The sequence below is a fragment of the Hyla sarda genome, chromosome 2 (genome assembly GCF_029499605.1).
Source record: "Hyla sarda isolate aHylSar1 chromosome 2, aHylSar1.hap1, whole genome shotgun sequence".
NCBI classification, from domain to species: Eukaryota; Metazoa; Chordata; class Amphibia; order Anura; family Hylidae; genus Hyla; species Hyla sarda.
In genome coordinates this window covers 204,362,178-204,389,428 of record NC_079190.1, presented here as the reverse complement: position 1 = coordinate 204,389,428, position 27,251 = coordinate 204,362,178, and the positions used below count along the sequence as shown (strand labels likewise).

The window sequence follows — 27,251 nt, the reverse complement described above, 5'->3', positions numbered from 1 at the left end:
CACGTAAAGAATATGTAGCATTGGTTTAACAGCTGGTTGTGTGTTTATATGCTGCACTCAATGTTGTGACATTTGGTTTTTATAAATGAGGAAAATAACATAACAATTTTGTTGGAATCAACAAAGGGCTCAATGGACACTCAGAAAGCAAGAATAAGATTTTTTTTTTTTAATATATATGAATGAATAAACATTGTCACAAATCACTTTTTACAATTAGAAAAAGAAAACAGAATTGTTATCATTCTTTGTACATCACCCTTTTCATTCTACAAACAAACAAAGACAGTTCCCAGCTGGATATATATATATATATATATATATATATATATATATATATATATATATATAGATAAAAGTTGTATGTGATATTATAACAATATTCTATAGACTTTTTAACACTTGCAATGTGTGAAATTGCTATATTGCAGTTCTGCATTGTTTAGGTCATGGACATGAAATAGTTTGTTTGAGTGGAAAAAACACATGATTTGCCTTTTAACGTTTCTGTTTTAGGATGTGACACTTCTTTGTAATGGCAATGCGCTTGCCTGAACCCGTCAGTCCTTAGCTTTTAGTAAGCTTGCTTACATGAGATGTTCTCAGCTTGGTGTCCACAAAAAAAGCAATGAGAAGGAAATTGTATACTGTCTGTAGCAGACATCATATATTCATTCCTGCGCTGAAGAAATCTAATACCTGTAGTTATGTTCTAAGACATCTGAAGTGCCTCCAATGACACATATTTATAACAATATTTTTTGATGTTTAATAAATGTGCATAACTCCCTATCAAAATACTTTGGGATTTGAAAGTACTAGGAGGCACTACCATGTAAATGAAATGCCTACTCCAAGCTGCTAGACAGATTAGATTTTGTTCTCTAATTACTTCTCTATCTTTCCTTTCCCTTAATTATCTGTTAACCTGCAGCACAGATGCTCTTTAGTGATTTGCCCGCAGTTAGCTTTACAGACATTAATGGTAACTGCATTCAGTATATCATAATGCCTAATGCATTGCAATAAGAAATGGTGTCATTTGACATAACATAATTTCTCTAGTGGAACATAAGAATACTAGAGGATGTGGCTTTGTCATATTTTGAATTGACTGGCATTACAAAGACTGGGCTTTTAAATTTAGGTTGCCTTAGGCAGAGGAAACTACGTTCTATGACAGCAGGCTAAACTCTGAGATGTCTAAAACTGTTCATTGGCTTAATAGTGTCCAAGGTAAGCATTTTATTTTAACTAAAAGACTTCAGTAGAGACACCATTGATACACAACTTCTATAATTTTTTTTACATTTATTAATTAATTTATGTATTTACTTGTTTACTTTGTGTTTTTCTTCCCTGTTTGTTAATATTGCAGTTAGTTCTTGTTGCTTGTATGGTGCCTATATATACTGCTGTACAGGTCTCTCACCATCAACATTAGGCCCTGTCCCCAATGGTGCTGGCAGTTTAATTTTCTTGCACACACTGGGTCTAATTTTATAGAAAACCAATTAACCTTTCAGTATGTTAAAACTTTGTTTTAATTGCATTTAATTACATTGGGAAAGCGTCTGGTACAACAGCACAACGATAGACTTGCTCTTGGAAATATTAAGTCACACACCTTAAAGGGGTACTCCACTGGAAAACATTCATTTTTAAATCAACTGGTGCCAAAAAGTTAAACAGATTTGTAAATGACTTCCATTAAAAGTCTTAATCCTTCCAGTACTTATCAGCTCCTGTATGCACCACAGGAATTTATTTTCTTTTTGAATTTCCTTTCTGTCTGACCACAGTGCTCTCTGCTGACACCTCTGTCCATTTTAGAAACTGTCCAGAACAGGATAAGTTTTCTATGGGGATTTGCTCCTGCTCTGGACAGTTCCTAAAATGGACAGAAGTGTCAGCCGAGAGAACTGTGGTCAGACAGAAAGGAAATTCAAAAAGAAAAGAGCTTCCTGTGGATCATGACAGCAGCTGATAAGTACTGGAAGGATTAAGATTTTTTTTATAGAAGTAATTTACAAATCTGTTTTGTGGCACCAGTTGATTAAAAAATAAAAATGTTTTCCAGTGGAGTACCCCTTTAAGTTACAATTCAGTTCCATAAATTTGATTCCATTACAATCTACATGAACTCTCTATGTAAATGTTGAACTGTAGTAAACATCTGATGCTATTTAAGATCTTCAGATGTAGTAAAACACTGTGTTTTAATAGTTAGAGGGGTACTACCATGCTGACAAATTATCCCCTGTCTAAAGGATAGGGGATAATTTGCCTGATCGTGCAGGGTCCCGCCGCTGGGGACCTCCGCGATCTCGCACGCAGCGCCCCGCTCTCATCAGGCCCTGGAGCGAACTGCCGGAGTATCGTGACGTCACGGCTCAGCCCCCATGTGATGTCACGCTCCGCCCCTCAATGTAAGTCTATGCCGCTGTCTCGCTCCCTGCCATAGACTTGCATTGAGGGGTGGAGCGTGACGTCACACGGGGGCGGGGCTGTGACGTCACAATCACCGGCCCCGTCATCAGACCCGGAGCGGATGTTCGCTCCAGCGCCTGATGAGAGCGGGGTGCTGCCTGCGAGATCGCGGGGGTCCCCAGCGGCGGGACCCCACGTGATCAGGCAACTTATCCCCTATCCTTTAGATAGGGGATAAGTTGTCAGCACGGTATTACCCATTTAACACTGACCTATACTATAAGGTTATGAAAGGAAAAAATTATCAAAGAATACTGTGGATTTAGTGTGATATTTAGCAAAGGGCAGAAATTATAAAGTGGTAAAAACAGGGAATAATCGTAAAATTCCTGTGCTAGATCCACAAGTGTGTAAAAGTTTTGTGATTATTCGCCCTTTTTACCACACTCGGTGGATGGGCATTGTTTCACACATACGGGACATAGTTGCTCCCGCATACCGATTTTATGCTAGCAAGCGTAAACTGCAGTTGAAATTTTAAGGAGGGCGCACAGGTTCTCTGAATTTATATAGAAGCCTGTGCCATATAAATCCAGCAAGCCTGTGTGCTGGAGGGGGATTAATTTAGACCACCATGTAAGACACCAGCCTTGATAAATTCACCCCTTAGTTTTTATGCCTAATAATAGCTGTTTAGTAAAAAAAAAATTTGCACACTGTGAACTAAAACTTTAATGTGCAGTTCATAAGATAAATATGCAAGGCAGCCCGGGACTACTGAGTGAATAGGAGGTGAATTTGACCTACACTGGAGGCATCTTGGAAGCGTACAATACCTTCAGTTTGAACCATTAGATCAGTGGTTTTGCTGGGACTTGTGCCTGTAACATCGACACAGATATGTATTATGGTTGTACTATGCTTGTCTAAAACAAGCCAATAGTATTCAAATTATTCTACATCATATTACATTATCAGGATAACTATGGTAGGGTATATTGGCAAAATGATAATTTTTAGACCTTGTTTTCCACATTTATTTCAAAAACATAAAATTGGGATTAAAAAATGTGGAAGGACAAAATACAGTATGGTCTATAATCTATGAAACATTGCAAGGATAACATTTACGAAAACCCAATCACCACTATGTGAAAGGATTTCTTTTTATTCTTAGAAAAGCCTCATCATAGTAAACTGACTAAAACATATTCTAGTGTGGAGTCCGCTCCTTTTAGCCAGAGAATGAGAAGAGTGATGACTACACACACCCGTGGCTTTTTGCAAAGGTGGGACCCCCATCTGAAATAAATTCAAAGTATATCCTGTGGGTACGCCATAAATATCTAAGATGGGAATTCCACAAATTTCTCAGTATGATATTCATAAAATTAAATAACCCTTTTAACCCCTTAAGGAACCAGCCATTTTACACCTTAGGACACGGCCATTTTTTGCACATCTGACCACCGTCACTTTAAACATTAATAACTCTGGAATGCTTTTACTTATCATTCTGATTCCGAGATAGTTTTTTCGTGACATATTCTACTTAAACATAGTGGTAAAATTTTGTCGATACTTGCATCCTTTCTTGGTGAAAAATCCCAAAATTTGATGAAAAATTTGAAAATTTTGCATTTTTCTAACTTTGAAGCTCTCTGCTTGTAAGGAAAATGGATATTCCAAATAATTTAGTTTTTTATTCACATATACAATATGTCCACTTTATGTTTGCATCATAAAATTGACGTGTTTTTACTTTTGGAAGACACCAGAGGGCTTCAAAGTTCAGCAGCAATTTTCAAATTTTTCACAAAATTTCCAAACTCACAATTTTTCAGGGACCAGTTCAGGTTTGAAGTGGATTTGAAGGGTCTTCATCTTAGAAATACCCCACAAATGACAACATTATAAAAACTGCACCCCCCAAAGTATTCAAAATGACATTCAGTAAGTGTTTTAACCCTTTAGGTGTTTCACAGGAATAGCAGCAAAGTGAAGGAGAAAATTCACAATCTTCATTTTTTACACTCGCATGTTCTTGTAGACCCAATTTTTTATTTTTTACAAGGGGTAAAAGGAGAAAATGTATACTTATATTTGTAGCCCAATTTCTCTCGAGTAAGCACATACCTCATATGTCTATGTAAATTGTTCGGCGGGCACAGTAGAGGGCTCAGAAGCGAAGGTGCGACAAGGGGATTTTGGAGAGTACGTTTTTCTGAAATGGTTTTTGGGGGGCATGTTGCATTTAGGAAGCCCCTATGGTGCCAGAACAGCAAAAAAAAAAAAAAAAAAACACATGGCATACCATTTTGGAAACTAGACCCCTTGAGGAACGTAACAAGGAATAAAGTCAGCCTTAATACCCCACAGGTGTTTCACGACTTTTGCATATGTGAAAAAAAAAATGTCACTAAAATGTGTGTTTCCCCCCAAATTTCACATTTTTGCAATTGTTAATTGCAGAAAATACCCACCAAAATTTGTAACCCCATCTCTTCTGAGTATGGAAGTACCCCATAAGTTGACCTGAAGAGCACTACGGGCGAACTACAATGCTCAGAAGAGGAGTCATATTTGGCTTTTTGAGAGCAAATTTTGCTCGGGGGCATGTCGCATTTAGGAAGACCCTATGGTGCCAGGACAGCAAAAAATACCCACATGGCATACCATTTTGGAAACTAGACCCCTTGAGGAACGTAACAAGGAATAAAGTGAGCCTTAATACCCCCCACTGGTGTCTGTCAGATCTTTGGAACAGTGGGCTGTACGAAATTTTTAATTTGCACAGCCCACTGTTCCAAAGATCTGTCAGACACTAGTGGGGGGTAAATTCTTACTGCACCCCTCATTACATTCCGTGAGGGGTTTAGTTTCTGAAATTGGGTCACATGTGTTTTTTTTTTTTTTTGCGTTTGTCAAAACCGCTGTAACAATCAGCCACCCCTGTGCAAATCACCTCAAATGTACATGGTGCACTCTCCCTTCTGGGCCTTGTTGTGCACCCCCAGAGCACTTTGCGCCCACATATGGGGTATCTCCGGAGTCAGGAGAAATTGCATTACAAATTTTAGGGGGCTTTTTCACTTTTACCTCTTGTCAAAATGAAAAGTATAGGGCAACACCAGCATGTTAGTGTAAAAAATTATGTTTTTTTACACTAACATGCTGGTGTAGACCCCAACTTCAAATTTTCATAAGGGGTTAAAGGAGAAAAAGCCCCCCAAAATTTGTTAGGCAATTTCTCCCGAGTACGGTGATACCCCATGTGTGACCCTAAACTGCTGCCTTGAAATACGACAGGGCTCCAAAGTGAGAGCGCCATGCGCATTTGAGGCCTGAATTAGGGATTTGCATAGGGGTGGACATAGGGGTATTCTATGCCAGTGATTCCCAAACAGGGTGCTTCCAGCTGTTGCAAAACTCCCAGCATGCTTGGACAGTCAACGGCTGTTTTGCAACAGCTGGAAGCTCCATTTTGGAAACAGTGGCGTACCAGACGTTTTTCATTTTTATTGGGGAGGGGGTGCTGTGTAGGGGTATGTGTATATGTAGTGTTTTTTACTTTTTATTTTATTTTGTGTTAGTGTAGTGTAGTGTTTTTAGGGTAAAGTCATACGGGCGGGGGGTTACAGCGAGTTTCTCGCTGCGAGTTTGAGCTGCCGCGCAAAATTTGCTGCATTGCAAACTTGCAGCGTAATACTCACTGTAAGCCCCCTGCCGATGTGAATGTACCCTGTACATTCACAGGGGGGGGACCTCCAGCTGTTGCAAAACTACAACTCCCAGCATGCACAGTCTATCAGTGCATGCTGGTAGTTTTAGTTTTGTAACAGCTGGAGGCACACGGGTTGGGAAACACTGAGTTAGGAAACAGACAATGTTTCCCAACCAGTGTGCCTCCAGTTGTTGCAAAACCACTACTCCCAAACTTTCTCAGGCATGCTGGAAGTAGTAGTTCGGCAACATCTTTAGAGCCAGATGTTGCCGAACTACAACTCCCAGCAGGCTTGGAGTTGTAGTTTTGCAACATCTGGAGGACTACAGTTTGCAGACCACTAATACAGTGGTTCCCAATCTGTGCCCTTCCAGATGTTGCAAAGCTACAACTCCCAGTATGCCAAAACTGTCCAGGCATGCTGGAAGTTGTAGTTCTGCAACATCTAAAGGGCCAGATGTTACAGAACTACAACTCCCAGCATGCCTGGACAGTAAGGGCATGCTGAGGATGTGTAGTTTTGCAACATCTGGAAGGGCACAGTGGTCTCCAAACTGTGGACCTCCAGATGTTGCAAAACTGCAACTCCCAGCATGCCTGGATGCCAAGGGCTGTCTGGGCATGCTGGGAGTTGTAGTATACAGGGTCCCATTACAGTAATGCATGTCGCTTTACGGCGACGTGCATTGCTGTAAAGGGCCCGACCGCGGCTGAAGAGGAACTCACCTGTTGCCGCCACCGCTGTCTTCATCGCCGGGGTCCGGGTCTTCAGGGATGAGGTAAGTACCGGGGCCGGTCCCCAGCACTCCCCCGTCCCCCGCCGCATCCTCCGTTCTTCCTCCCGTCCTCTCCGGACTTCCAGGGGCCGGGCAGGGCGGGAGGAAGTAACCCCCCCCCCCTGCGATTGGTCGGTTAGCTAACCGACAGATCGCAGGGGATAGGAGGAGGTGGCAGGCTTGTCACCTCGCTCCTTGCCCTCAGCATGGTCCTGGCTGTCTGTGACAACTGGGATCATGCAAAATTACCGGGCGGTCGGGTCCCAGAGACCCGATCAGCTTGGTATCACCGCAGATCGCAGTGGCGATTTACCTTGCGATTTGCGACGATCGCCAACATGGGGGGCCTACATGGCCCCCCTCGGCGTTTGCCCTGGATGCCTGCTGAAGCATTTCAGCAGGCATCCACTTCCGATCCCCGCCCGGCACGCGGCAGGGGCCGGAATTGTCCATGACGTACGCGTACATCATGGGTCCTTAAGTACCAGGTTGTCATGACGTACGCGTACGTCAAGGGTCCCTAAGGGGTTAAAAGGATATTCCAGGATTTTTTTTTATTTGACTGTGCTACAGTCAATAATATAGTGTATATACCTGTGTTTGATGGCTGGTCTTGCCATCTTATGTGATGTTTGCTCCTGATGTTCATTTTTAGCAGCATACAAAATGAGTGCTGATTAAGTGTTAAAAGGGAGCCAGTCTAAGCTTCAGTGGGTGGAGGGACCGCTGGGTGGGAGGAAGATCATTTTCTACAGCGCTCCAGGAAAATGTAGCATGCACACCTCAGCTGTACTCCAAAGGGTCAGGTGACTGATGTGTGGTAGGGAGAAAAGTGACCTCACACTTACAAACAAGGGATCCTGGGACTTGTAGTTGGAGGGAGGAAACTCCAACAGGAAATAGCCATTTCACAAAAAAAACAGCAGCATTATGGTGGACTCACAACACAGCCATATAGCCCCAAAACAAGCACGGATCCTTCCTAAGCATGTCCATTACTGTCTGGCAGGTAAGTACTAAAGTTGCCTCATAGTGGAAAATTCCTTTAGTACTCTGTATTGAATTTTTCTGCAGTTTAAACATTGTCAAGCCTTCTCAAGCTTGGCACTGCCCATCAGAAGTTTGTGCAAGTGTAGTAATAACGACAACAACTATTATAATAATTAGTGTTGAGCGGCATAGGCCATATTCGAATTTGCGATATTTTGCGAATATATGGACGAATATTCGTCATATATTCGCTAAATTCGCATATTCGTAATATCCGCGGTTTATTTTTCGCATATGCGAAAATTTACGTATGCGAAAATTAGCATAAACCAAAATTAGCATAAGCGAAAATTCGCAAATGCGAAAATTTGCATATGCGAAAATTCGCACGCCAGTCTCACACAATAGTATTAGAGCCTTCTTTACACCACACAAGCTGGAAGCAGAGAGGGATGATCACTGTGATGTGTACTGTGAACAAAAAAAAAATTACAAAAAAATAAAATAAAAACGAATATTCGTAATTACGAATATATTGTGCTATATTCGCGAATATTCGCGAATTCGCGAATATGCGATATTTGCTAATAAAATTCACATTGGGAATATTCGCGAGCAACAGTAATAATAATAATAAAAAATAATTGTAGACTATTTAGACAGTAGGCTACCTATTTAAATTACAGCTTAATCATGTTAAATGGGTTATCCAGGATTAGAATAAACTGTCTTCCGAAAACTGCACCACGTCTGTATGCAGGTTGTGTGTGACATTGCAACTTAGTTCCATTAAAGCAAATGGGACCATGTTGATATACTACACACAACCTGAGAATAGGTGTGGTACTGTTTTTTTGTGTCTTTTTTAAAGAAGTTAGCTCTTTTTTAATTTTTTTATTCCTGGATAAGCTCTTTAAGATATGCTATATGGCACAGTGTTTTTTCAGGCGTATTTCGTATGTAAAAATGCGTCCGCAAAATCCTGGACAAATTGTGGCCGCATTTTTAACATTATTGTGCTCTAGGTAAGCCTAAGGGCAAGAAGTTGTGCAAATAATATGTAAATATACTGCTGAATTTTTACAGTCTGCTAAATAAATAACACGCTACATATTAACGCAGCTGTAAAAAACAATGTTGTATTTTCTCTATAGACTTACATAGCGCACATTAATGTTAAAAACTGCAGATTTTAAGGATGGGTTTTTACAAATGAAACATGCCCAAAAAAAACCTGTGTGAACATAGCCTATATGTTACTTCAGTGGCATAAAACAATAGAATCTGGAAAACTGACTTATGCTTGTTTATGTAAGAATTAGCTCATGAACTGCAAGTACCGTGAATTTTCACTATTTTAATGGACAATAGGTGATAGAGCGCTGTTTGATCATTGAAACAGCAACGTTTTTTATTGGTAAGATTAGCATTTTTACACCTTTTCTTTGAACAAATAATTACCAATTGCCTGATGAGTTACTGTGTCCATATATTAACCTGCATTCCTTTATATGACTAGAATAAGATGTTTGACCTTTGCTTTTGGTGTCAATATATCACAGGAAGTTTGGAATACAATTACAGATCCATTAAGCATGGCCATAATACATGGAAATCATTTGTTTGACATTTATTGGAGATCTCTTTTGGCTTAATTGCAGTTCTTTGCAAGTCGCACTTTACAGTTTCTTCGTTTATATATTGCTTGATGTGCAGGAGGGTTGTTATTAGCTGTTTAATCATGTAACTTGGCCAATAAACAATGTCATGGAGATGTGATTTAATAGTTAAGTCCAGCAATTTTGTTCTCGGGAACTGTCTGGGAGAATAGCTGTAATATATAACATTATTAAATTATTATCCTTCCAACTATTTATTTCTTCTGCATGTCCACATTTACAGATACGGTTGGCCTTTTTGTTCTGCTGAGATTGTAAATAAGTAACGTTGCTTATTCAGGCCTTGCTTATTACCACATATCTAGTAAAGAATGGTTACTCTCACAACAATTCTCTTTCCATGCTTATTGCCTTTAGTTATTCATTACGAGCTGCTTACGGCCTGTTGTAGTGCATTTAAGGGTTCTGCATTATTAAACTATTTTCTTCTTTAATTCCAAACACCTAAATCTTCATAGCTATCTTAGTACATTTATTTTCATGGTATTAAGTTCAAAAGTTCAGAATGCTAGTAACTGCTTTATACTGCATCATTTAAACACTTTGTTCCAGAGAACTGTTGCCAGAAAACTTATGAAAAGAAAGCCATTTTTGAGGGGGCATTGGAATATGTCTGGATGTGTGTTTTTTTTTTTTTTTTTTACCGTTTTATAGATAATCCTTAATGGGTTTGTATTTTTTTTTTTTTTTTAGCAATGCTTTATATGCTTCTTTTTTTATGTGTTTGCATCTTTTTAACAATCCCATATATGTGTCCCTTGATGTTAAAGGGGTTCTCCGGTGCTTACACATCTTTTCCCCTATCCAAAGGATAGGGGATAAGATGCCTGATCGCGGGGGTCCCGCCGCTGGGGACCCCCGGGATCATGCACGCGGCACCCCGTTTGTAATCAGTCCCCAGAGCGTGTTCGCTCCGGGACTGATTACAGGCGACCATCGGGCCGGCGGCGTGTGACGTCACGCCTCCGGCCCCGTGTGACGTCACGCTCCGCCCCTCAATGCAAGCCTACAGGAGGGGGCGTGACATCTATCAGGATAGGGGAAAAGATGTATAAGCACCAGAGAACCCCTTTAATTTCCGGTCGGCTCATTTTTGCACCGTATGCACTTTTTCCCCAGACCTAAAACTGTGGTCAACCACGGTTTTAGGGCTAGTTGTAAAAGCGGATATGACGCAAAAATGAGCCAACTGGACCGAACATTTCACACTTGAAATGAATTACATACGGGAGTGCATAGAAAGGCATGCGGGAGAGCGAGGTTTTAGCTATCCTCTGCCGTATGCGCTCCCGTATGGCAGAAAACGTGATGTGAACCCAGCCTTACTCTCCATTTTGCTGAGAAAACCCGAAAAAGGGGCATGACCGCCGGGAAAAGGGGGCTTGGTCTCCGAAAGGGGCAGTTCCCGACATTTAAAAAAAACAGCAACATATTTACTATGGTTTCCACATGAAATGTGGTGGATTTGAGATGAGGAAAACCCTACAGATCAGAGCATGTGTAAAAAATGCAAAGTGTAGGGAAAAGTGGAAAATGTAGGGAAACCTTAGTAAATACCGTGGAAAATAAATTGTAGGGAATTAAAACCCACAAAGAAACTCTTAGTAAATGAGGGCCTCTCAGTATAAGGCTGGGTTCACATATATCAGGCGTCCGGCATAGTTTCCCTCCGGTGCTAGGTTAGGTCGGCCGTGGTCGTGATGACACCTCACGCCCCCTTGTGATGTCACGCCCCCTCCATTCATGTCTATGGACAAGAAGGGGGGAGGCGTGACATGACATAATGAGAGGGCGTGGCATCACAACCACTGCCGTCCGAACGCAGCATTCTGAACAATATGTTGCCGGTACGGAGGTCACAGGAATACCAGCAACTGGACCCCCACAATTAGACATCTTATTTCCTATCCTTCAGATTGGGGATAAGATGTCTAGGGACGGAGTACCCCTTTAACCACTTAAGGACCTAGGGCGTATGGATACGCCTCGACGTCCTGGTACTTAAAGCCGTGGGAATTTCGGTCCCCGCCGCGCGCCGGACCCCCCCCCACCCCCACCGGTCGCCAATCGGCGCAAATCGCAAGATAATTCACACTTGCGATTTGCACCGATTCCGGGTCATACAGGTCTATGGTGACCCGGAATATAAGGGGGATCGCGGTTTTCTAAGACACCCACGATCCCCCTGTAGGCATAGGAGTGAGGTGGCAGGGGTGCCACCCCTCCTATCCCTGCTATTGGTCTGCTATTGATCGTCATAGGCGACGACCAATAGCAGACCAGGCGCAGGGGGGTTAACTTTCGTTTTCCCCGTCCTGCTCACCCACAATAGGCGGGGCAGAACGGGGAACCGAAGGGGACCGGGCGCCGACGTCCACTTACTGATCCGGAGGCTGCGGCGACGGTTATAGGCGGGCGGCGTGACGTGCGTCAGAAGAGGACGGCTCCCGGGATCCTACGGAAGCCGGTAAGTTGATCTGGAGGGCTACAGTCTGAGACTGTGGTCTCTAAACTGTAGCCTTCCAGATGTTGCAAAACTACAACTCCCAGCATGCCCAGACAGCTCTTTGGGCAGTCTGGAATATGTAGTTTTGCAACAGCCGAGGGCTGCAGTTTGAGACCACTATACAGTGATCTCTAAACTATATCCCTCCAGATCTTGCAAAACTACAACTCCTAGCATGCCCACATAGCTGTTTGTTGTCTGGGCATGCTGGTAGTTTTGCAACATCTGGAGGTCCACAGTTTGGAGATCACTGTGCACTGGTCTAAAAACTGTAGCCCTCCAGATGTTGCAAAACTGCAAATCCCAGCATGCCCAGACAGCAAACAGCTGTCTCGGCATGCTGGGAGTTGTAGTTGGGTACCTCCAGCTGTTACATAACTACATCTCCTAGCATGCCCTTCGGTGATTAGTCATGCTGGGAGTTGTAGTTTTGCAACAGCTGGAGGCACACTGGTTGGTAAATACTGAGTTAGGTAACAGAACCTAACTGAAGGTTTTCCAACCAGTGAGCCTCCAGCTGTTGCAAAAGTACAACACCCAGCATGCATGGTCTGTCAATACATGCTGGGAGTTGTAGTTTTGAAACAGATGTAGGTTTGACGCCCCATGTGAATGTACAGGGTACATTCACACGGACAGGTTTACAGTAAATTTCCTGCTTCAAGTTTGGGCTGCGGCAAATTTTTCGCCGCAGCGCAAACTCCTACCGGGAAACTCACCGTAACCTGACAGTGCGAAAGTACCCTAAAACACTACACTACACTAACACATAATAAAGAGTAAAATACTACATATACACCCCCTTACACTGCCCCCCCCCCCCAATAAAAATTAAAAACGTCTTGTACGGCAGTGTTTCCAAAACGGAGCCTCCAGCTGTTGCCTCCGGAGCCTCCCAGCATGCCACTGACTGTCCAGGCATGCTGGGAGTTTAGCAACAGCTGGAGGCACCCTGTTTGGGAATCACTGGCGTAGAATACCCCTATGTCCACCTCTATGCAATCCCTAATTTAGTCCTCAAATGCGCATGGCGCTCTCTCACTTTGGAGCCCTGTCGTATTTCAAGGAAACAGTTTAGGGCCACATATGGGGTATGTCTGTACTCGGAAGAAATTGCACTACAAATTTTGGGGGTCTTTTTTTTCCTTTTACCGCTTGTGAAAGGAAAAGTTGGGGGCTACACTAGCCTGTTAGTGTAAAAAAATAAAAAAAATTACACTAACATGCTGGTGTTGCCCCATACTTTTTATTGTCACAAGCGGTAAAAGGAAAAAAAGACCCCCAAAATTTGTAACGTAATTTCTCCTGAGTACGGAAATACCCCATATGTAAGCGCAAAATGCTCTGCGGACGCACAACAATGCTCAGGAATTCGAGTACATTTGAGGCCTAAATTGGTGATTTGCACAGGGGTGGCTGATTTTACAGCGGTTCTGACAAACGCAAAAAAAATAAATACCCACATGTGACCCCATTTTGGAAACTACACCCCTCACGGAACATGACAAGGGGTATAGTGAGCCTTAACACCCCACAGGTGTTTGACGAATTTTCATTAAAGTTGGATGGGAAAATGAAAAAAAAATATTTTTTCACTAAAATGCTGGTGTTACCCTAAATTTTTCATTTTCACAAGGGAAAATAGGAAAAAAGCCCCCCCAAATTTTTAACCCCATCTCTTCTGAGTAAGAATATACCCTATATGTGAATTTAAAGTGCTTTGCAGGCGAACTACAATGCTCAGAAGAGAAGTAGCGCCATTGGGATTTTGAAGAGAAAATTTGTCCGGAATTGAAGGCCACATGTGTTTACAAAGCCCCCAAATTTTTCATTTGCACAGCCCACTGTTCCAAAGATCTGTCAAACGCCAGTGGGGTGTAAATACTCACTGCACCCCTTATTAAATTCTGTGAGGGGTTTAGTTTCCAAAATGGGGTCACATGTGGGGGGTCCACTGTTTTGGCACCACGGGGGGCTTTGTAAACGCACATGGCCCCTGACTACCATTCCAAACGAGTTCTCTTTCCAAAAGCTCAATGGCGCTCCTCCTCTTCTGAGCATTGTAGTTCGCCAGCAGAGCATTTTACGTCCTTACATGGGGTATTTCCATACTCAGAAGAAATGGGGTTACAAATTTTGGGGGTCATTTTCTCCTATTACCCCTTGTAAAAATGTACAATTTAGGGGGAAAACTGCATTTTAGTAAAAAAAAAAAAAAATGTTTTTTCATTTACACATCCAACTTTAACGAAAAGTCGTCAAACACCTGTGTGGTGTTAAGGCTCAGCGGACCCCTTGTTACGTTCCTTGAGGGGTGTAGTTTCCAAAATAGTATGCCATGTGGGTATTTTTTTGCTGTTCTGGCACCACAGGGGCTTCCTAAATGCAAAATGCCCCCAAAAAACCATTTCAGCAAAAGTTGCTTTCTAAAAGCCAAACGTGACTCCTTCTCTTCTGAGCATTGTAGTTTGCCCACAAAGCATTTTACATCCTAACATGGGGTATTTCCATACTCAGAAGAGATGGGGTTACACATTTGGGGGGGCATTTTCTCCCATTACCATTTGTAAAAATTGTAAATTTGGAGGGAAAACTGCACTTTAGTGTGAAAAGTTTTTTTTTTCCATTTACACATCCGAGTTTAACGAAAAGTTGTCAAACACCTGTGGGGTGTTAAGGCTAACTGGACCCCTTGTTACATGCCTTGAGGGGTGTAGTTTCCAAAATGGTATGCCATGTGGGATTTTCTGCTGTTCTGGCACCATAGGGGCTTTCTAAATGTGACATGCCCCCCAAAAACCATTTCAGAAAAATTCACTCTCCAAAATCCCATTGTCGCTCCTTCCCTTCTGAGCCCTCTGCTGCGCCCGCCGAACACTTGACATACACATATGAGGTATTTCCTTACTCGAGAGAAATTGGGTTACAAATTTTGGGGGCTTTTTCTCCTATTACCACTTGTAAAAATAAAAAAACTGGGTCTACAAGAACATGCGAGTGTAAAAAATGAAGATTTTGAATCTTTTCCTTCACTTTGCTGCTATTCCTGTGAAACACCTAAAAGGTTAACACACTTACTGAATGTCATTTTGAATACTTTGAGGGGTGCAGTTTTTATAATTGGGTCATTTGTGGGGTGTTTCTAATAAGAAGGCCCTTCAAATCCACTTCAAAACTGAACTGGTCCCTGAAAAATTCTGATTTTGAAAATTTTGTGAAAAATTAGAAAATTGCTGCTGAACTTTGAAGCCGTCTGATGTCTTCCAAAAGTAAAAACATGCAAACTTTATGATGCAGTCATAAAGTAGATATATTGTATATGTGAATCAATGTATAATTTATTTGGATTATCTATTTTCCTTATAAGCAGAGAGCTTCAAAGTTAAAAAAATTCAATTTTTTTCATCAAATTTTGGAATTTTTCACCAAGAAATGATACAAGTATCGACAAAATTTTACCACTAACATAAAGTAGAATATGTCACGAAAAAAAAATCTCGGAATCAGAATGAAAGTTAAAAGCATCCCAGAGTTATTAATGCTTGAAGTGACAGTGGTCAGATGTTCAAAAAATGGCCGGGTCCTTAAGGTATATTTGGGCTGAGTCCTTAAGGAGTTAAGTTACAATGATCATTTATTTTTATTTTTTTGTAGGTAATGCAAAAATGTTTGTATTCTTGCAGGATGTTCCCTTACTTTCTTCGTGTGCTTTTACACATTGCAAGAATCTGCAAGACGAAACATTTGTTTTATTGCCCTGTGTAAAACGGTTCCACCAGCCAATTAAAAAGCGAACAAACTTTGCATCTTTGATGTGGATAGAAAAATCCTTATTTGTCTGCAGCTCATCTGCCAGTATAAATAGGGCATGTTCTGCAAACAAAAATGTAGGTGAATGGCTGCACAAAGGTTTGAGCAATCCTTTTTGCGGCCCTTTACTCTTTACAATTAGGCAGTGTAAAGTGTCCTTCCAGCAAGTGCAAAATGACTTATATGTGGTTTAATAAAAGGACCCTTACCCTCACTCTGCAGATACAGTACAGTATATATATATGTCTGCATATTTATATATTATTGTTAAATTACTGTTTGCTTCTTTTTAGATAGTAAATCTGCTCCCTACAAGGTTTGGTTTACGGTTGAAATTAACAGTACGCCTACACCACCAGAAAGGACCATTGATGTGACATGTTCTGTTTTTGTAAGTATCAATTCAGTACTAATATGAAAACCAGATACTGCATAACCATAAAAAAAGAACCTTAGTTTCAAGGGGTAACCTCATGATCGTGACAGAGGTTCTAAGCTACGGTGGACAAATGATTACCAACAGCAACTCTGTTTAAAACTTACTTTGTTGTCCACTGACTTTGGGGGAACCATGAAAATGCTATCTGATCTCTCGATCTCTCTCTCTCTCTTTCTCTCTCTTTCTCTCTCTTTCTTGCTCTCTCGCTCTCTCTCTCGCACTCTCTCTCACTCTTTATCTGCTTTAATTTAAATATTAAACAGACTGGGATCAAATGTTTCAAGGAAATTGAAGAATTGCTAGATTTGTTGTGCATTTACCGTATTCACAGGCAGATATTTGCAGAGCTTTCTGCAGTAGGTAGGTTTTCAATGGCAGATTTTACCCAGCAAAATTTGCACAACAGAAAATCAGCAGCAGACCCAATCGAAGTTAATGCAATCTGCTGCAGATTTTCTGCTGTGGAAAATCTGCCACGTCTTTTACCCGTAGCAGGAAACTTACAGAAGATCCGACCGTATGAATTTTCCCCTAAAAGAGGTACTAAGGTGGAAACATTTTTTTTAAATCAACTGGTGCCAGAAAGTTAAATAGATTTGTAAATTACTTCTATTAAAAAAGCTTTACCCTTCCAGTACTTTTTAGTTTTTGAATTTATTTTTTTATCTTGTCCACAGTGCCCTCTGCTGACACCTGATGCCTGTATCAGGAACTGTCCAGAGCAGGAGAAAATCCCCATAGCAAACCTATGCTGCTCTGGACAGTTCCTAATAAGGGCATCAGGTGTCAGCAGAAAGCACTGTGGAAAAGACAAAAAAGAAATTAAAATAGAAAAGAATTTCCTCTACAGCATACAGATGCTTAAAAGTACTGGAAGAGTAAAGACTTTTTAATAGAAGTAATTTACAAATATGTTTACCTTTCTGGCACCAATTGATTTAAAAAAAAATGTAATCAACCGGAGTACCCCTTTACAGTAAGGAGGCGGCCCATTAACATTTTTACAGCTTGTCCGGCATGTGCAATCTTAACAACAAAGTTAACAATACATGTAAGTGGTTGTATAGATGTTCTATACATGTGAGTGATAGGTCCTCAGAATAATTTCCTCTGATCAGCTCAATAATCTACAGACTGATACTGATTGCTAGGCTAGCTACAATTTAAAAGAGGGTTTCAATGTGAGGCAACCCCTTTAAGGCCAGAATTGACTGGGTTTGAAAAATGAAGTTTTTTTTTTTTACATTGGTCCAGTATAATTATTGATAACTTTTGTGGACAAATGTTGTTGTACATCCTTTTAAAGAGATTTACATATTCCTTGCACATTTAAAAAAAAAAAAAAAATTAAAAATTGTTTTTCTTTGTTTTTTTTTTTTTTATTTCCCCCTGAGCGCTCTGTGGCAAAGTCAGTTTTTCACTACATTTAAAAACTTGAATAAATAATTTTTTGTGTATATTTTTGGCGCAACTTAAACCAAACGAAAAAAAGTGAAAATAATATTTTTTCTACACTGCAATAAGACTCAAATGTATTAAAGGAGGAGCACCAAAATAGTAAATGAGGTAAAACAAATAGCAAGTGAGATGGGAAAAAAAAAAAAGTGAAAATGGAAACTTACTTAGTGAATATGGTCCAGTATCTAAAGAAAAGTACACAATCCTCTTGATATTTCTGTATTAAAATGTATGTTCAGAGCAACCATTCGGAGCCCAGCTGTAGTTTTCTAAGTTGCGCTGGAATAAATCCAACATGGAATCTGAATGGTGGCTATGAGCAACAGAGCCACTTTTTCTTTGAGACCTTTTTGATACATGAGACATTTTATGTTTCCTGCTTGAAGTGACCTACATAAAGTATATACACTGCTAAAAAAAAAAAGGGAACACTTAAAGAACACAATGTAACTCCAAGTCAATCACACTTATGTGAAATCACACTGTCCACTCAGGAAGCAACACTGATTGACAATCAATTTCACACACTGTTGTGCAAATGGAACAGACAACAGGTGGAAATTATAGGCAATAAGCAAGACACCCCTAATAAAGGAGTGGTTCTGAAGGTGGTGACCACAGATCACTTCTCAGTTCCTATTCTTCCTGGCTTATGTTTTGGTAACTTTTTAATGCTGGCGGTGCTTTCACTCTAGTGGTAGCATGAGATGGAGTCTACAACCCACACAAGTGGCTCAGGTAGTGCAGCTCATCCAGGATGGAACATCAATGCGAGCTTTGGCAAGAAGGTTTGCTGTGTCTGTCAGCATAGTGTCCAGAGCATGGAGGCGCTACCAGGAGACAGGCCAGTACATCAGGAGAGATGGAGGAGGGCAGCAACCCAGCAGCAGGACCGCTACCCCCGCCTATGTGCAAGGAGTAGCAGGAGGAGCACTGCCAGAGCCCTGCAAAATGACCTCCAGCAGGCCACAAATGTGCATGTGTCCACTCAAACGGTCAGAAACAAACTCCATGAGGGTGGTATGAGTGGCCCGACATCCACAGGTGGGGGTTGTGCTTACAGCCCAACACTGTGCACTACATTTTGGCATTTGCCAGAGAACACCAAGATTGGCAAATTTGCCACTGGCATCCTGTGCTCTTCACAGATGAAAGCAGGTTCACACTGAGCACATGTGACAGACGTGACTGGGTCTGGAGACGACGTGGAGAACGTTCTGCTGCCTGCAACATCCTCCAGCATTACCGGTATTGCGGTGGGTCAGTAATGGTGTGGCATTTCTTTGGGGGGCTGCACAGCCCTCCATGTGCTTGCCAAAGGTACCTGACTGCGATTAGGTACCGAGAATCAATCCTCAGACCCCTTGTAAGGCCATATGCTGGTGCGGTTGGCCCTGGGTTCCTCCTAATAAAAGACAATGCTAGACCTCATTTCGCTGGAGTGTGTCAGCAGTTCCCTCAAGAGGAAGGCATTGATGCTATTGACTGGCCTTCCCATTCCCCAGACCTGAATCCGATTGAGCACATCTGGGACATCATGTCTCGCTCCATCCACCAACGTGGGTTGCACCACAGACTGTCCAGGAGATGGCAAATGCTTTAGTCCAGGTCTGGGAGGATATCCCTCAGCAGACCATCTGCAACCTCATCAGAAGCATGCCCAGGTGTAGTAGAGAGGTCATACGGGCACGTGGAGGCCACACACACTACTGAGCCTCATTTGACTTGTTTTAAGGACATTACATCAAAGTTGGATCAGCCTGTAGTGTGTTTTTCCACTTTGATTTTGAGTGTAACTCCATATCCAGACCTCCATGGGTTGATAAATTTCGTTTCCATGGATCATTTGTGTGTGATTTTGTTGTCAGGACATTCAACTATGTAAAGATGAAAGTATTTCATATGATTAGTTCATTCATTCAGATCTAGGATGTGTTATCTTAGTGTTCCCTTTATTTTTTTGAGCAGTGTATTGTATGCTGCCATACTTGACTTTTCATGTTTTCTTCTCTCCTCTGTTGCTGACCTTGCTTAACTTTGTGTATTTTTTATAATATCACTTCAAGTTTCCCAGCGGGTTTAATGTTATTGCTTGTATTTTTTTTTCTTATCAGACTTTTTCGCTCAGCGTCTAAATAACTGAGAACATTGACTTCTCCTTGCAAGTGATTATTTTCTTCTAACACCTATCACATCTCATACATTAGTGTTTTGTCCTACATTTATTCAGACCAGATTTGCATAAGTAACTATAGCAATATTTCATTTTTAACCCACAGAGTTGGATGTAAAGGTGACATATTACATTATAATTAGGAAGGTGCGAACTGTAGATTTACAGCGAAGATCACATTTTCATGTTCATCTCTCACTGCTTCATTTAATGGTTGGATTCCAATTAAAAGCATAGCACAGACTAATACTGGTTGCTTTTAGGTATTAGAATGGATTAAAGGACTTGACATTTTCTGTGAGCAAAACTTGTAGAAGACCAATTTCATATTTTGTGGCACGGAAATTACCTTGTGAAAGAAGAATTAAATCACAACACTTAAAATAATATTGCAGCACTGAAACATCTTTGTTTAGCTTACTTCTTGTCTGTTCTGTTTCTGAATGTAGAAAAGTCTAGATAATTTAGTGAAACAAAAATTTTTTGGGGGGCACTACAACCTTAGTATCTTTGCTTACCTTGTTTCAACTTGTTTTTATACTTCGTATTTTGGAAATATAAGGACATATTTTGAAATGTAGGTCTATGCCACTAGCGGAATTACAAATGTGTCCACCCTTACCTTTATGGAAATGCCATTAATCCCAATTTCTCATGATTCAATACATTATCATGGCATGCTTGGAAAACCCTTGACAGCGTGTAATCCACATCACAAGCACTAGGTGATAGATATAACATACAGTGGGGCAAAAAAGTATTTAGTCAGCCACCAATTGTGCAAGTTCTTCCACTTAAAAAGATGAGAGAGGCCTGTAATTTTCATCATATGTATAACTCAACCATGAGAGACATAGTGATAAAAAAAATGCATAGAATCACTGTCTGATTTTTAAAGAATTTATTTGCAAATTATGGTGGAAAATAAGTATTTGGTCACCTACAAACAAGAAAGATTTCTTAGTCTCACAGACCTGTAACTTCTTTACGAGTCTCCTTTGTCCCCCACTCGTTACATGTATTAATGGCGCCTGTTTGAACTTGTTATCAGTATAAAAGACACCTGTCCACAACCTCAAACAGTCACACTCTAAACTCCACTATGGCCAAGACAAAAGAGCTGTCGAAGGACACCAGAAACAAAATTGTAGACCTGCACCAGGCTGGGAAGACTAAATCTATAATAGGCAAGCAGCTCGGTGTGAATAAATCAACTGTAGGAGCAATTATTAGAGAATGGAAGGCATACACTACCACTGATAATTTCCCTTGATCTGGGCCTCCATGCAAGATCTCACCATGTGGTGTCAAAATGATCACAAGAACAGTGAGCAAAAATCCCAGAACCACACGGGGGGACCTAGTGAATGACCTGCAGAGAGCTAGGACCAAAGTAACAAAAGCTACTATCAGTAAGGCTGGGTTCACATCACGTTTTTACCAAAACGGGACCACATATGGCTGGGGGGAGCTAAAACCTTGTGTTCCCGTATCCCTGCCGTATGCCGTCCGTATGTAATTCATTCTGACCGGAGTGAAACACTGACTCCGGTTGGCTCATTTTTGCCCCGTATGCAGTTTTCCCACTGCACCTAAAACCGTAGTCGACCATGGTTTGAGGTCCGGTTTGAGGTCCGGGGCAAAAATGAGCCGACCAGAGTCAGTGTTTCAGTCCGGTCGGCTCATTAAAATGAATTACATACAGGCAGCATATGGCAGGGATATGGGAGCGCATGGTTTTAGCTCCCCTCAGTGTGGTCCCGTATTGATAAAAACGTCATGTGAACCCAGCCTAACACACTATGCCGCAAGGGACTCAAATCATGCAGTGCCAGACGTGTACCCCTGCTTAAGCCGGTACAGCCGGGCCCATCTGAAGTTTGCTAGAGAACATTTGGAGGATCCAGAAGAGGATTGGGAAAATGTCATATGGTCAGATGAAAACAAAGTAGAACTTTTTGGTAAAAACTCAACTTGTCGTCTTTAGTAGAAAGAATGCTGAGTTGCATCAAAAGAATACCATACCTACTGTGAAGCATGGGGTTGAAACATCATGCTTTGGGGCATTTTTACAGCAAAGGGACCAGGACAACTGATCCGTGTAAAGAAAAGAATAAATAGGGCCATGTATCGTGAGATTTTGAGTGAAATTCTTCTTCCATCAGCAAGGGCATTGAAGAGGAAATGTGGCTGGGTCTTTCAGCATCACAATGATCCGAAACACACCACCCGGGCAACGAAGGAGTGGCTTCGTAAGAAGCATTTCAAGGTCCTGGAGTGGCCTAGCCATTCTCCAGATCTCAACCCCATAGAAAACCTTTGGAGAGAGTTGAAAGTCTGTGTTGCCCAGCAACAGCCCCAAAACATCACTGCTCTAGATGAGATCTACATGGAGGAATGGGCCAAAATACCAGCAACAGTGTGTGAAAACCTTGTGAAGGCTTAACAGAAAATGTTTGACCTTTGTCATTGCCAACAAAGGGTATATAACAAAGTATTGAGATTAACTTTTGTTATTGACCAATTACTTCTTTTATTTTCTATCTGTGAAACACGGTGCATTATGGGCAAATAAATGTTCCTAGTCTTATTTGTGTGTCCAGCGCCCTTCTACTCCTGTGATTGTTTTGGAGGAAAAGTCATTGTCACGATGCCGGCTGGCAGGTAGTGGATCCTCTGTGCCAGAGAGGGATGGCGAGGACCGCGCTAGTGGACCGGTTCTAAGCCACTACAGGTTTTCACCAGAGCCCGCCGCAAAGCGGGATGGTCTTGCTGCGGCGGTAGTGACCAGGTCGTATCCACTAGCAACGGCTCACCTCTCTGGCTGCTGAAGATACTGAAGATAGGCGAGGTACAAGGGAGTAGGCAGAAGCAAGGTCGGACGTAGCAGAAGGTCGAGGCAGGCAGCAAGGATCGTAGTCAGGGGCAACGGCAGGAGGTCAGGAACACGGGCTAGGAACAGACAAGGGAACGCTTTCACTAGGCACTAAGGCAACAAGATCCGGCAAGGGAGTGCAAGGGAAGTGAGGTAATATAGGGAAGTGCACAGGTGATTACCAATTAAGCTAATTGGGAAGATTGGGCCAGGCACCATCATTGGTGCACTGGCCCTTTAAATCGCAGAGACCCGGCGCGCGCGCGCCCTAGGGAGCGGGGCCGCGCGCGCCGGGACAGGACCGAGGGAGAGCGAGTCAGGTACGGGGGCCGGGGTGCGCATCGCGAGCGGGCGCTATCCGCATCGCGAATCGCATCCCGGCTGAAGGCGGGACCGCAGCGCACCCGGTCAGTGGATCTGACCGGGGCGCTGCAACAACGAAGATGAGGCGGGCGCTCCGGGGAGGAACGGGGACCCGGAGCGCTCGGCGTAACAGTACCCCCCCCCTTGGGTCTCCCCCTCTTCTTGGGGCCAAAGAACCTGAGGAAAACAAACTCAATTTTTCCGTGATGAGGTCCGATGCAAATTAGGAGGGGTTCTGTGTGGAAACGTACGAGACAGTCCAATCTTTTATTGTAAAAACAATAGATGTAGAGGGGTCTGGCGAGACTGGTCACAGGAACGTAGAACCTGTTGATGAGAGAGGCCAAAAAAAATTTTCCTGCAGATCCGGAGTCCAAGAAGAGCATAGTAGAGAAGGAGAAGGTAGAGGCAGATATCCGCACAGGCACAGTAAGGCGTGGAGAAGCAGAGTTGACATCAAGAACTGTGTCACCTTTGTGCGGAGTCAGCGTACGTCTTTCCAGGCAGGGAGGACGGATAGGACAATCCTTCAGGAAGTGTTCGGTACCGGCATAGTACAGGCAAAGATTCTCCATGCGGCGTCGTGTCCTCTCTAGAGGTGTCAAGCGAGACCGGTCAACTTGCATAGCCTCCGCGGCGGGAAGCACAGGAACGGATTGCAGAGGACCAGAGGAGAGAGGAGCCGGGGAGAAAAAACGCTTCGTGCGAACAAAGTCCATATCCAGGCGGAGCTCCGGACGCCATCCGGAAGAACGCATGTCAATGCGAGTGGCAAGATGAATGAGTTCATGTAGGTCAGCAGGAGTCTCTCGTGCGGCCAGAACATCTTTAATGTTGCTGGATAGGCCTTTTTTAAAGGTCGCGCAGAGAACCTCACTATTCCAGGACAACTCGTAAGCAAGAGCACGGAACTGAATGGCGTACTCGCCAACGGAAGAAACACCCTGTTCCAGGTTCAGCAGGGCAATCTCGGCAGAAGAAGCTCGGGCAGGCTCCTCGAAGACACCACGGACCTCAGCGAAGAAGGACTGGACTGTGGCTGTGGCAGAATCATTGCGGTCCCCATCAAACTTGTCCGGCAGGGACAAGCAGGGGTTAAGAACGGCTGGTTGCTGCGGAGGAGTTGCAGGAGCCGGCGGAGGAGATGGTTGTTGCAGCTGTAGCTGTGACTGAAGTTGCTGTATCTGCGGCAGCAGCTGCTGTGACTGAAGTTGCTGTATCTGCGGCAGCAGCTGCTGTAACTGTGACTGAAGACGCTGTGTCTCGGAGATCAAGTATGCCAGCTGTTGATCTCGTTGGGCGATCTTTACGCCAAATTTGTCCGGCAGGGACAAGCAGGGGTTAGGAAGGACCGGTTGCTGCGGAGGAGTTGCAGGAGCCGGCGGAGGAGATGGTAGTTGCAGCTGGAGCTGTTGCTGTATCTGCGGCTGCAGCTGCTGTATCTGTGACTGAATACGCAGTGCCTCGGAGGTCAAGTATGCCAGCTGTTGATCTGTTGCGACTGCTGGGCGATCTGACGAGCTTGCTGGGCGACCAGCGTAGGGAGGTCAGCGACAACTGGCAGAGGAACTTCAGCGGGATCCATGGCCGGATCTACTGTCACGATGCCGGCTGGCAGGTAGTGGATCCTCTGTGCCAGAGAGGGATGGCGAGGACCGCGCTAGTGGACCGGTTCTAAGCCACTACAGGTTTTCACCAGAGCCCGCCGCAAAGCGGGATGGTCTTGCTGCGGCGGTAGTGACCAGGTCGTATCCACTAGCAACGGCTCACCTCTCTGGCTGCTGAAGATACTGAAGATAGGCGAGGTACAAGGGAGTAGGCAGAAGCAAGGTCGGACGTAGCAGAAGGTCGAGGCAGGCAGCAAGGATCGTAGTCAGGGGCAACGGCAGGAGGTCAGGAACACGGGCTAGGAACAGACAAGGGAACGCTTTCACTAGGCACTAAGGCAACAAGATCCGGCAAGGGAGTGCAAGGGAAGTGAGGTAATATAGGGAAGTGCACAGGTGATTACCAATTAAGCTAATTGGGAAGATTGGGCCAGGCACCATCATTGGTGCACTGGCCCTTTAAATCGCAGAGACCCGGCGCGCGCGCGCCCTAGGGAGCGGGGCCGCGCGCGCCGGGACAGGACCGAGGGAGAGCGAGTCAGGTACGGGGGCCGGGGTGCGCATCGCGAGCGGGCGCTATCCGCATCGCGAATCGCATCCCGGCTGAAGGCGGGACCGCAGCGCACCCGGTCAGTGGATCTGACCGGGGCGCTGCAACAACGAAGATGAGGCGGGCGCTCCGGGGAGGAACGGGGACCCGGAGCGCTCGGCGTAACAGTCATTGCTGAGAATCCTTATCTAGTGGTCCTGAATCCAATAGGATTTACAGATGCAGGCAGGCTAAGAGGGGTGGTAAATAAGAGGAGACAGGCTGGTCTAACCTGCTGATAGAGAGGACTACTGTAATATAAAACGTATGCCCGGAATCCTGCCAAGAATCTTTTTCACATCCCTGTTTTCATGCTGACAGGTCCGCTTTAAAGCAGTATTGACATTTCTCTAAATTGTTTGGATTAGTGCTATAATCTAGAATCAGAAGGCTTGTGTTATGGGTGTTTTTTCTGATATGATACATAGAGATGAGTGAATTTTAGAAAAATTGATTTGGCCGATTCGCCATTCCGATTTTTTTTTGCTTCGGTCCAAATTTATTTGCGGCGCATCACTATTAAAAACGGCTATTTCTGACCTACAGAGAAGCTCAATAGGGGTGTAGAACACTTTGCTTTGTCCTAACATGCATAGAGAATGTGCTGTGTTGGTCAAATAATATTGTTATTCAGTATGACATGCAGATTACAAGCAACACTATTAGAATCACTATTGCAGAGTGTCTGGATGTGGCAGATTTTTTATGTAATTTTTATTTTATTTTATTTGAATTTATTTACATTTTTTGATGACCCATTCTGGTGAGCATTGAGCTGGCGGTGCACTGCGAGGTGAGCTACCACCTGTTCTAGCCCCTGCCTCTCAGTGCACCCCCCATACTCCACTTGAAAAGGGAGGGAATGCAGTAAAAGCAACTTGGACAGAAGCACATTCAGCTTCTGTGCCATTGAATAAGTGGGTGCATAAAGCTAGAAGTGGCTTGTACTTTTATTTTAAAATCAAGCTGTGGTCCTCTGCCAGGCGAGATACCACATGTTCCAGCCCTGCCCTCTTAGCGCCCCCCTGACTATGAAAGTGCGAATGTTTCATTTAATCAGTTATGAATCATTGTTATCGCTCCAAGCTGTTTCATTGGATTCTTGTGATAATTCCACAGGTAATGTGACGGCGACGACCATAGGGCCTCAGTCTTGAAAAGATTACATAGATTTTTTTAAATTTAAGATTTATATTAGATTCCCAAGTTTAATGTCCCGGCGTTTACTTTGAACTAACAATGACAGAGCCTAGAGGTGGCAGCAGCATGAGGAGACCATAATCTGGCAGAATGACAGCTTGGAATTGGCGGCAGCAAGAGGAGACCATATAGTGGCTGAATGACACAGCCTGCAGCTCGCGGCAGTATGAGGAGACCATAGGGCCTAAGATTTAAAGATGAATTTTAAAATTTTAATTGAAGATTTATGGTAGCTTATGCTACCATAAAAATTTTTAGGTATCAGCAGCATCAGTAAACCATATAGTGGCTGAATGGCACAGCCTACAGCTCGCCACAGCATGAGGAGACCTTTGGGCCTCACAATTCCTAAGATTAAAAGATGAATTTTAAACTTTAAATTAAAGATTTATGGTAGCTAGTGCTGTAGAACATGCTATGTTATTTTAATGTGTTTTTAACACCATTGTAACATGCACTGTTCAAATTGAGATCTCCCCCTGGAGGTACTCCTCGAATAGCAAAGTTGCAAGGTTACACCCTCCAGGCAGAGTATAAAAGATCTCACCTGTGCAATGCATGATGTCACTGATGAAAAGCGTGCATGCGCTTGAAACGCGTCTGATGTTGCCTTGAACCGTTTTTACCTGTTT

The 27,251-nt window shown here is 43.1% G+C and overlaps 1 protein-coding gene across 4 annotated transcripts in view; it reads left to right on the top strand.

Moving 5' to 3' along the window:
* Nucleotides 1-27,251, top strand: part of CFAP47 (cilia and flagella associated protein 47) — a 548,331-nt gene that overhangs the window by 333,042 nt on the left and 188,038 nt on the right. For all 4 annotated transcript variants that reach the window (XM_056556158.1, XM_056556159.1, XM_056556156.1 and 1 more), the window contains exon 52: nt 16,209-16,306. In XM_056556158.1, coding sequence (XP_056412133.1) covers nt 16,209-16,306 — 98 coding nt within the window. The remainder of the gene's footprint in view (nt 1-16,208; nt 16,307-27,251) is intronic.